Raw genomic sequence first — 12,579 nt, forward strand, 5'->3', positions numbered from 1 at the left:
TTTATCTTTTGATTTTTCACATCTAATGTGGCATTGCTTGGAAAAGCAGAAGCTGATGAGGTATGTAGTACACGTTACACTGCAGGGCAGTTTATTTAAGGGGGAAAAATTGAGTTTCTAATTGTTTCAATTATTGTACATGTTTAGATATTGCAGCCTTAATCCGTGCAACCATGGCTCTATATATTAAAGTTTATGTATCCCCCCAAAGCATATGAAACCCCCAAATAAGCAGTCTCTCTGTCCATAATGCATAAGCACCACCACCACCAAAAAGCATACAAACCAAAACAAAGCATAAAAAATGAAGATGAAGACAATATAGGATAAAATCCTTCAAATACAAGTACATGCTGAACATCATCAGTTTTCATCATTGCATCCATCAGTTGTCATTTACATTATCGAGAGGGTGCATCATACTTATTTTATACTATTTGCACACACTCCCTTTTGTTTGTAAACACTCCCCTCCCTTCTTAAAAACAAGTCATGAAGAATATAAAAAAATACACAAAACATAGTCATCAAATAATGTCAAATTCTTGCCATTTCAAATCAAATGTGAATTTCTTTAGTAAGATGGTTGCAGTATTTGCATGGGCAAGACTGTTTTCAAGTAACAGATTTGTATAGTTCACATCTTTGAAAAATGCAATAATTCTATACATTTTAGAGGTAAATCACTTTGAAAACCTGTATACAAAAATGCCTCCTTTTTATTTGTTGAAGTTGTCTTAGAAATATTAAAACTAGACATTACAAATATTGGACACAGATGAGACCTTTTAGTGAAATGGACAGTTTTAGAAAAAAAAGGAGTAATCTGTCTGCATGTTCACATTGAGAACTTTGTTTGATTTGAAATGCCAATAAGCTGATAATGTTAGTGCCACCCTGGCAACAAATAGGTTAGAAATTATAAATGTAAGAACTAAATGACTATGTTTTGTGCATTTTTGTATATTCTTGTGCTTTTTGTTTTTCAAAATCAGGATGGGGTGGCACATGAAGACAGGAGGGTGTGCAAATACTGTACATACCCAAAGTATGTAGGAAGGTGTGTGCAGTACAGTACATTTGTGATGTCTAGAGTTATTTCATGAAGCCAGTTGTCATGTGACTATTACTTGTTGGCTCTCTGCAGTACTTTTCGAACTAGCAGAGGGAACAATTACTGTGTTGTTCATGTATATTTTGTGTCTGCAGTTAATAAAAAATACTGGATTGAATTTGAAGCGATAATAACAGTATAAAGTAACTGGTACAGACCCCATACGGTACACAGCGGCCTTTGGTACAGACACCGTTCAATAGTGTTTTCATTGGTACAGACCCTGTTATTAACAAACAATGAATACAAAACAAACGAAAAGAAAGACAAGATAAAACAGGATAGCATGTGATAAGTCAAGCTGATTGAAAGAGGGGTTAGCTCTTATTGATTTGCCAGGAGTAGAATAAAAAGTTCCAAGAATTATACTAATTTAAAAAGAAGTATACTTTATAAATCATCTTGAAAGTCAATACACTGGCCAATTATACGGGCAGTTTGTGGATATGTTGCATACCATATATCTTCAGAACAATAAAACACAACGAAATAAACAGAAGTCAAAGCCCATGATGTTGAGCTTTAAAGGTGAAATGGACAACGGAAGCATTGTAAGGCATGTCATATTTTGTCGTCTGCCGAGTGTTTACTTTTATTGTAAAGTAGCGTACGATTCAAGAGCCAATCAAAACTGTTACACATTTCCTAACTTCGTACGTAAAAGAGGTTTGTTCGTCTAAACGATGGTTACGGGGTCTATCAGATACAAACATGCGTCGATTTGACAGCGATTATCAACATGGCCGGCTGGGCTGGTTTCACTGACGAGGACTTGAAAGCACTGAAGCGCGGTGATAGTAATGCTTCCCAAAAAAGTATGAATCGTGGTCAGAGTAAAAAATAAAAACCATTCTTTAGATTTAGAGTTACAGGCACGGCAGTATTTACAAATAATATACCAAGTAAATGTTGATTATAACTGTCCCGAGCATTGATGAGGTGGCACCACTTTACTGAGTCGTTACAGCAGTCATAACCACACACTCAGTCTCAGTACCAGTTGCTGAACGAAATTTAGTTTTAGCACTCACGCTGCAACATGATTTATTGAGAATATAAATGTGATTTCATTATTTATATATAGATATATATATATATATATATATATATATATATATATATATATATATATATATATATATATATATATATAAACATTTCAGTATGATGTGGGTCATATAGAAAGAATCGTCAAGCAGAAAGATGTTATCATTGTGAGCAGCCAGTGAGTACCTCATAGCACTGAAACCAGTTCTTCTTCCATTACTGTGCTGGGTTCCTCAGGAGCATACTCGCACAATTAAACTTTAACTTAAAGTTAAAGTTAATAATATTTCCCCAGCAATTCCATGAGAAATTGTTCATTTTTACACTTCTCATTAATGAACGAAATCTGCTTAATTTAAGATAATAATAATAATGTATTCCTGACTTAAAATATAATTTATATATTGCCTATTTACATAGTTCCTGTCCTTTTGGTACTAATTGCCTGTATTTTGAATATAAAAACTTTTCAGTATTTTGCTATGCTTGGTATCATTGAGAAAGATATTAACATGCAATAGACCTGTTTGTGTCTACAGCAGTAAGAGTCACAATGTCCTGGTAAATTTAGCCTGTATAAGATTTTGTGATTATATATGATGTAGTGCATATAACCTGTCCTGTTTAAGTTAAGGATACTGCTAATTGTCAATCTGCTGTCTATTTGTAGGAAATAACAAGATTATTGCAATAATTTGTATGCATGGATTTGTTTGGTTCTATGATTTTTTATGCTATTTTTCACTACATGAGAGGTTATACAATGGCTGCCAGTGTACAGGTAATGAGAGGAAGGACCACTAACGTGTGTCAAGCTACTGGCAGGCTTTTTACATGCATGTACCCTCACTGGTTGAGCCAAGACTTGAGTGATCTATAAAGGTGAGCACACTGCCACCATGATTCGAATCTGCATGGAAGATTATTTTGTTACAAGTCCATGCTATTACAATATGTAACAGAAAAGAATGAAAGACAACAAGCTTTGTAAAATTTAACAAATGTATTTATTTCCCTAGAATACAAAGTGAAAATGAAAAAAAAGATCTTACAGCATTGTGAATTAAATCCCAAATAATCCAAGAATAAAAGACACAAGTCTTTGTAATTTAAAGTCCTGAATAAAATTCAGTAAAAGTCAGAAAAAAAATCCCAAAACTGAAGTCGATGACGTGTCTATGGTAGTTATTCAGTTGTTGATGTGTCAACAGTCTTTTGTTGAATCACGGAAATATAATTCCAGGTTTGAATATACTAAAAATTCCAGTGACTGTCTCTATCCATGAATTTTATCAGGACACTTTTGTATTTCCACAGTAATTAATCACTTGAATTAAGTAATTTGAAGAAAATAAAATTGACCCAAAAACTACTGGTCACAACATATAATATACAATTTGAAAGTGCTAGACATCACTATAAACTGCCACACTGCAGACATCATAGTGATATCACTGAAAATGTCTCAAAGCTTTGATGATTTGGAGAAATAGAAGAAATTGCTGTTTAAAGCTGTTCATAAGTGGAAGCACTTGTGTGTTACTGGTATGTTTTCACTCTTGTCTGTTACTTATTTTAAGAGCATAGACTCGTAACAGAATAAATATCTTTGACTTTTCAGCAATTATGAATGGCATCAAAAATGTACATTTGCTTCATATGAAGTGTGGTATCACCAAGCTATAAGATATTTAAAGCTAAGAATTGAACAGTTTGTTACATTGTTCTTGGTAATAAATGCAAAAAAAATTAGTATTATGTACTTTCTGCAGATCCCCAGCTCCACATGTATAAAGTGTCGATCTGATTGTATTTTTTGTAAATGTTTATTAAGTGCACTGCAACTTGTTTGAACTTGGGCATGAAGAATTTGGAGTTCCTGTCTGGGAACATGAGTGTCATGATTATTTAATATCCTTTGAAGTTAGTGATTTGAATTTTAATTCATTGCACACCATCCTACCTTTTGTCAGCACAGTTTTGATAAGTTTCAGTTTATTGTGCTACATTTGATTCTCTTTTGCTTGGTATGTTTTGGTAAATAAAGGACCTTGCAGTACAGTGAAACTCCAGACAATCTACCAAGCTAGTTTCCAAACAGAATACAAAGTGCTACTTAGGGAGTCATATTTAACTGACATACATATCAACATTTTGTATGATATTAAACGAAACCGTACATGACACATGCCAAAATCCAACTAATTCTTTACAGTTGTTACAATTGAATGACTGAGTTGTATTGATATGCATTTGAAAGAATAACAAACTGCCATGTAGCTGCAGCTTTAATTTTTACTGTTCAAAATATATTTAAGTAATGAACTAGACTGTCTTTTGGAGATGATTAGCATTGAAATAAATGGAGTTTCATAACATCCAAACAGTCTTTTTTTCAACCTTGTGTTAATCAGGTAAGTAAAATCTGGGACAGTCAGGTAACTTTGAATTACCATAATTTACCATTTTGCATATACAAATGATCTATATAGTGTACAAGTGGAATACTTGTATCATTATTCTGGACGTTTGGAAATATTTGGTAATGATTTTGACCTTCGGAAACGGGGCCCAGAGTGGCTGAGTGGTCTAAAGCGCTCTCCGTTACGGATCACTGCTGTCTCACCTCTGTCTGCGTGGTTTCGAGTCTTGGATTCGGCTAATCTGGGTATGTGAGAAAGCTTGCCAGTAGCTTCTCATGGGTCGGTGGTTCTTTCCGGGGTTTTTCTGGGTTCTTCCTCCACCATTAATACTGGCCGCCATGTATAGCCTATAGTGTGCTGAAAAATGGTGTTAAACCCTACAAGAACAACAACAACAATCTTCAGAAACTGAAGTTACACAAGACCCTGTAAGCTTTTAAGTTTGCTCATTCCTTTCAGTCGAAAAAAATTCATCGTTAAAAAAAATTTGAAATTGATTGAGTTGGATGTATAATTCTATAAACAAATTAGTTAGAATATTCTTTAAAAGAAGTGGATACATGTATTTCAGTTTGAAAAATAATGGTCATGGATCTGGCATGTGGAGGTAATTGTGTGCAGTTTTTTCATTAGCCATTTTATTTAGTTAGGATCTGTGTGCTTGATTGTCTTGTATTTTCGCGAGAGCAAAAATGCATTATAAACAGTGATTTGGGGATATAAAAAATTGAGACTTTTCCACAGTATACCCTGACTATTAAATTTGGATGAAATTTGTATTACTGTTGAATAGATTTTTGTACATTGTACATTTGCTTAATTTACAGGTTTTACAACAACTACCTTTTTTGTAGTTGACTTCAGAAACTTAAAACAATCACTAGTTGAATAGCATTGAATACTATATATAGAGCTTGGGTTGATGCCCCATACCTTTCCCAACGAACTTTCAAAATACCAAAGTCGGAGGAGGAGTCATGGTGACTCAGAGGTTACCATGCCAGACATATAACTGAAAGGGTGTTGGTTATAATCCTGTTATCGGACCAGCCTGGGTCAGCTAACATGGTGTATCCTTGGGCAAGGCACTTTATTCCAATTGCCTTGGTACTAAATAACATATTTGTATTGCTGTGCCATGAAACACCAAATAAAACCAATGTCATAGTACTTCTCTGCAGATGAAGTGGATAGGACATAGAGCCCTAATGATCCAGGATAGTTCACAGTCTCCTAATTTGTCAGTTTAACATTTGTGCAAATCATGGTGTATTCCTTCATTAAGATCAAATAAAAAACAATACACAAAGCTTGGTCTCAGCATATTGATTTGTGATGTACAGCTTTCCCCCATTTTAACAAATCTCATTACAATAACATGATACTGTACTTCATTGGACCCTATGACCAAAATTTTACCAATTTATAACTAAAAGGGTTGAAGAAAAACAAGGTGAAATGTGGTCTTGTATCTTTATTTCCTTTTCGAAAACTAAATTATTTATAATAAAAATAGGATAGTTCCTGCTATACCACTGTTCTGTATATGATGCTATTCTCAATATACCGCAGTTCCATATATATCATGGTCCTCAGTGCACTGCAGTTTGTTACATAATGTGGTCAGCGATAATGGACCCTGACTGCCATGTTTTAAAAAGAGATAGCTGTATATAAGTATGAAAAGCCTTTTTGGAAAAAAAGATAATGTGCAAAAAGTAGCTATCAAAGTCGGTTATATTGGTTGACAATGGCCATAACATTAGATTTTTAAGTGTTTAAGATAAGAGGTACCCAATAAAAAGTTAACACATTATTTTGATATATGTACATTGAATTTTATATTACTGTTGTGTATTAATTTACTTCCACAGAGCCTCTCCAGCTCAACAGGGGCAAAATTCCCAAAAATCGTCCAATTGCTCCTAAAATAAGCCAGAGTGCAAGCTCTCATCCAACAGACAGCAACATAGATCCTTCCATGATGTTGTCTCAGCCACAGACCTATCCATCCAACAGCCACCATGTCCCCAAGGGGAGAGTATCAGGAAGTACAGTAGAAACGGTTACTTCCCCAGTCCAGGAAGACTCTTCAGAACAGATTATATCCTCCTCAAGTGGACCCATTGAATCTGTTGATAAAACTGAGCATCCAGTTAAAGTAGAGATTGATGTGGATGAACAAGAAGTTTTAAAGTATGTGATATTATATTTATTTCACCTTCATGAAAGTGCAGAATAGTTTCTCCCATATGTGTATCATGCACATTGTTCTCAGTGTAATTATTGTTTTAAGCATTTTGAGCACTGTAGTTCAGATCCATCTTTCCCCACTTTGCGACATTTTCCCTTGTTATGTTCACCTTCTTTGTAAGCTTTTCTTCATTCTCTCTTTTATCTTGATTTGCAAGCCATTTTAAGATACATTTTCAAAAATCATTTATGTTGATATATATTCTGTAAACTGGGCAGAGGGAAATTAGGTTATTTTTAACAAAAGGGAGGGATTACTACAACATCAGTATTCAATACAGCCAGTGTTGGCTCATTGTTTAGCAACCATTTAAAAAAGCTGTGGTAATAAACACATAATTACAAATGGTTAGTTTTATTTATTTATTATAAATTTTTATTTTAATTTGCTGACAATTTTTTGTTTTCGTTATTGGCAAATATTTATTTTAATTTTACTGACACCTTTTTATTAGTTTCTGTAAAAAAAAATGTAATGATATGCAAGGGATTTAAAAGATATTAAAATAATGATTGGAAGGAGCACAAAAAAATGCATGACACTAATGCATATTACATATTTACTTTATATTCTACATTTAGATTAAATATTATTCTTTGTAATCTGTCTAATTATAGTGTAATTTACTAATTACTGTGGTCATTGAGTAGAATTTTCCATGTATACAGGGGTCAAACATGGATTGGAAAAGGGTGGAACCGACTTCTTCCAGATACAAAAGGGAGAAGTTTGCACATTTGATTCTTCCAGATACAAAAGGGAGAAGTTTGCACATTTGAGAGAGAAGTGAATTGCAAACAAGCCTGAATTTTTGTTTTTGATAAATGTTTTATTGATTACACGTATCTGTACTCGAAACAAAGAAATGCCATATATACTCACTTGGTCAAGTCAAACTGCAAACACCTTAGTCCCTGATATGCCAGCATATTTGCCAGGGTACGTAGTGTTTTGTTCTACTGATTACTCCAAACAAACTGCATAAACCCGGATCTTCCAGTGCATTATACAGCAGCATATCTTGGTCAGTGCATTTTGTAGATGGAATCAACTTATAAGCAAGTATATATGGAATATTTACATGATTTACAACAGAATGTTCTGCTCTGAAAGTAAAGACTAAAGTGATCCACATTTGTCTTTTTTAATGTGTCTTAATAGTGGTGCAAACTGGAGTATTCAAAGCAAAATATATATGTATCTGAATAGTAATGAATTTGTAAAAGCTTGATTTTCACAAGGTCTTGTTCAAAATATTTACATTTATAAATTTTATTGATTTTAAGCAAGAAATAAAGTTAAAATGTTTGGAATACCTTGGATTTTGCCATACAGATAACTTTGCACAAGTCAGGCTTTTCCCTGAATATTGCAAGACATCTGAATGAAACAATTAAGGTCAGTAGTACTCTACTTGTAAATTAATCTTGTTCTGCAAAGATCAGAGAATATGTATGTATGCATATTATTGAACGTCAGCTCCATATTTGCTCAAAGTTCATAAATGGTCTGAAAAAACAAGGTTCAGATTTTCAAAATCCAAAGATACTGGTGTTGGTATGCATTTCTGCTGATTGTTTGAAATTAATGATGACCCAGACTCAGCCTTGATGGTTCTACTGTCCCCATGGTGGATACAGATTTGAGGCAAATTTTCTATTGTAATTGACTTTCCTTCCACAGCTACCTCAGGAACAAATGTTAAAAAAGCCATGGATATAATGTAAGTTGTGGTTACCACAGATTAAAGAGCAGGCCAAAAGGACATACCTCAGTTATTTAGGACTTTAATATAGTTTGAACTTGACTTTGGCTTGATTGTGTATGGATCATCTTGCTTGCAAATGCATGATCAAATACACAATCACAGACTTAGACATATGGCCTTCTATTAGGGCCCTATATACTGATAGTTTGAAAGATTAAAATAACATTGCTGCTGCAGTTGCAACACCCCATGGCACCATTCTGAGCTGGTTACCAGCTAAATCCTCCATTTTTACAGCAGAAATTTTAACCATATTCAGATCTTTCAACTACACTGCAACTTGTTGAAAAACAAATTTCATGATCTTTTCTGATTCCCTTTTCTCACTGAAAGCCTAACAAAACCATAACTTTGACAACCTGTTAATATCCCAGATCTTACATAAACTTTCTTTACTCATAGTTTGGAAAGTATTCAGTACTGTTGACTGCGTAGTCACTGTGGTATTATGGCAGGGCTTGTATTTTATGGGACAATAAACTACAGAGACCCAGATCTGCTCATGCATCATGTGACAGCTGTGCAGCTGGATACAACTTGTACGTAAATATTGATCCAACTTGTATGGATCTGGCTTTATGTAAGTTTAGATCTAACTTGTATGTAGATATTGATCCAACTTGTATGGATCTGACTTTATGTAAGTATGGATCCAACTTGTATGTAAATATTGATCCAACTTGTATGGATATGACTATATGTAAGTATGGGTCCACCTTGTATGTAAATATTGACCCAGCTTGTATGGATCTGGCTTTATGTAAGTTTGGATCAAACTTGTATGTAAATATTGATCCAACTTGTATGGATTGGCTTTGTGTAAGTATGGATCCAACTTGTATGTAAACATTGATCCAACTTGTATGGATCTGGCTTTATGTAAGTATGGATCCAACTTGTATGTAAATATTGATCCAACTTGTATGGATCTGGCTTTATGTAAGTATGGATCCAACTTGTATGTAAATATTGATCCAGCTTGTATGGATCTGACATTATGTAAGTATGGATCCAACTTGTATGTAAATATTGATCTGACTTGTATGGATCTGACTTTATGTAAGTATGGGTCCAACTTGTATGTAAATATTGATCCAACTTGTATGGATCTGGCTTTATGTAAGTTTGGATCCAACTTTTATGTAAATATTGATCCAACTTGTATGGATCTGACTTTATGTAAGTATGGATCCAACTTGTACATAAATATTGATCTGACTTGTATGGATCTGACTTTTTGTAAGTATAGATCCAACTTGTAAATAAATATTGATCCGACTTGTATGCAAGTATGGCTCCAGCTTATAAGTATGGATCCAACTTGTACGCAAGTATGGATCTGACTTTATGTAAGTAAATATCGTACTCCATATTTATGTTTATTTGGATGTTTCTGTCTTCCTCAAGATCTTTGACTGTTTTATCTTCACATTTGTAGAACTTTTCTTTTAGTTGGCTTTATTGTGCTGATGTGCCATTAAATGCATACATAAATTATCAAGTCAGCTTAAAAAAACCAGTTCAGTGCAATGGTTGATTCTGTAATGACTAAGCTGATAATTATGTGTTTCAAATGGAACTAATTACAGCTGACTGATGGGTCCCACCTATGATATATGAATGTACAGCATATTGGAAAATGTTCATTCATGCAGTAAAACCAATATGAGGTGCTTCAGTTAGAAACTCTTTTAGAGGGGTGTGAGCCAGAGTCAAGATTTTACTAGGAAATTCTCCAAATTCATAAAGTGCAAGTAACTCAAATGCACCAAAAGGGTAATTTCTCAGTCCCAAAACCATTCAGATGACTTTTTTCCTAGGCTGAGCCTTGGTTGTTAGTAAGTACTAGGCAGTTGTATCATACAATTAAACTTTGATTAAATGTTTACAATTGTTTACTTTCTCATTTTAGCCGTGAAATTAGTAACATGGATAAGTTCCGTGAGCAGCAAAAGTTGATTGAGGAGGCAAACAAACAAAAGAAAGCTCTTTTATCAAAGACACTCTCAGAGAGGTAGGTTGGATGTTAGACATTTGACTGTATAGCATGTGGTATGGGAACCATTGATGGCAAAAAAGTGTTTTCTCCACCATGACTAGGCATGATTTTCTCCTTTTTGCATGTAGATGTGATGTGACCTCCACCTCATGAGAAAATTTCTGTCAGCATCTATCTCTTCAATGTGAATTCATGTATTTTCTAGTTGTTGCACAAAATTATGTTTTTGTTGGTACCGTCGATTCTCTCTTGTTGAGTCGAGCTGCAAACTGCACAAACCTAGAACTACATTCACATCATGCACCAACAGATCTGGGGTAAATGCATTTTATTACGAGAAATCTGTAATTCAAACAACATAAATTCTTGTCTATTAGCACATCATTCAAAAGCAGATCAGGATCAGTGTTGTTTGCAGACTCGACTTAACGGTACTTGATTTCCTGAATTGGTATGGAATCTTATTGTTTCCACAAAGGGGTCCTTGTTTATTTGCTTTACATTTTTAGTTTGCCACAATCATTATATTCCCCAAAACTGGTTCACACCAAAAATAATTAATTCATCAGAGTATTTGTAAACATTGCGTAGCTGTCGTACCAGCTTGAAAATGCCCAATTATGTCCCTTTTCCTGTAATATGGACTTGTTTTTAGCCACATCAAGACATTCATATATGATCAGTGTTCTGTGATTGAGTAAAATACATATTTAATAGTAAATTGTTTTCATAATTATGATACCAATACATCTTAAGTAAACATGTTTGAGAGGTGGAAACTGTGTCCTCTTAAGACAGGTAGCCGTTTAATATAAGAGACCTTTAAAAAGGCAGCTTTTCATGTAATTATGTGACATGGCAACAGAAATCCACAAATACAGAATCTATTCTGCCTTTTTATTTTGGTACTAATCTAATTGGATTTAGCTTGTATCTTTCAAGAATTTAAATCTTCTGCAGATAGTAATGAAAATCGATGTAATTTTATTTCATATATTTTAGTATAATTATGATGTGTAATATGAAGATTACACTTTCTATGCGCAGATCGTGATTTTTTTTCCACTTAGGTTATACTCACTTGTGTATCTAGAATTTGGCTGGTATGCTGAAGGTCAAGGTCATAACAAGAGAAAATATACATCATGTTTTTCTTTTCTCTTCTTTTTTCAGCAGCACTTTTAACACATTATTTGATATATGTATATAATACCCAGAATATGGGAGATAAGTGTCTTTCTTAATGAACACCAAAGCAGCCGGACCACTAGTGGTTAGTGTCCGCCTCGGATGCAGGAGGTCATGGGTTCAAACCTCAGCTGACTCATACCAAAGAATTTGAGCTCTATAAGTCATAATCCAGAAGAGCTTATTAGATGGGGTATTGTCCATTGTCTGTCATCTGTTTGTCCAATATTATAAGTTTGTTATTGCTACTCCTACATATTGGATGGTCATACCAACATAGTGTTTTCACTAAAACTTATGATGTTTAGAAGGTCCTAAATAAAAATGATGTTGGTCTAACAGCCACCACAACAGTCTTGAAAATCTTGTTATCACAACTCTACTTGAACAGAATATTGACATGAGGTTTTCACCAAAAGACTTTTATATGCCCAGTCAGTCATAAATGAAAACTGTGCCAATCTGATGTTCAGTATGGCCACCACAGCAGCCATCTTTAAAATTTTGTTATTGCTCTTGAATGGAAAGTTAGATCTTAAAAATATTATTAACTCTATTCCAGTTCAAATGGTTGGCTATATCAACATGGGTTTTTAACCTCTAGACTCCTGATACTCAATGAAAATGGTGCTAGTCATGGATCCATTATGGTTGCCATGATGACTGTCTTGAGAATCTTGTTGCCACTCCCTTCCAGAATGGATGATCATTATAACATGAGGTTTTCATCAAAAGACTTTTAATGGTCTACTTGGTCCAAAAGACTTTTAATGGTCTACTTGGTCC

At 34.2% G+C, this 12,579-nt stretch overlaps 2 protein-coding genes across 3 annotated transcripts in view; one reads left to right on the forward strand and one right to left on the reverse strand.

Annotated features, from left to right (window-relative positions):
- Positions 1–1,725, reverse strand: part of LOC149778813 (E3 ubiquitin-protein ligase CCNB1IP1-like) — a 39,082-nt gene extending 37,357 nt beyond the window's left edge. Inside the window, exon 1 of one of the 2 annotated variants that reach the window (XM_089939574.1) lies at positions 1,705–1,725. The gene's annotated coding sequence lies outside the window, so the exon portion shown is untranslated. Of the gene's footprint in view, positions 1–1,571 lie in introns of both variants that reach the window. The other variant, XM_089939573.1, reaches the window with a different exon arrangement.
- Positions 1–12,579, forward strand: part of LOC149778814 (uncharacterized) — a 58,086-nt gene that overhangs the window by 30,487 nt on the left and 15,020 nt on the right. The window contains exons 4-5 of the mRNA XM_089939572.1: positions 6,459–6,780; positions 10,519–10,620. Of these exons, the coding sequence (XP_089795698.1) occupies positions 6,459–6,780; positions 10,519–10,620 (424 nt within the window). The remainder of the gene's footprint in view (positions 1–6,458; positions 6,781–10,518; positions 10,621–12,579) is intronic.

Source organism: Sinohyriopsis cumingii, chromosome 17, assembly GCF_028554795.1.
Source record: "Sinohyriopsis cumingii isolate HCF-2022 chromosome 17, ASM2855479v2, whole genome shotgun sequence".
Lineage (NCBI taxonomy): Eukaryota > Metazoa > Mollusca > Bivalvia > Unionida > Unionidae > Sinohyriopsis > Sinohyriopsis cumingii.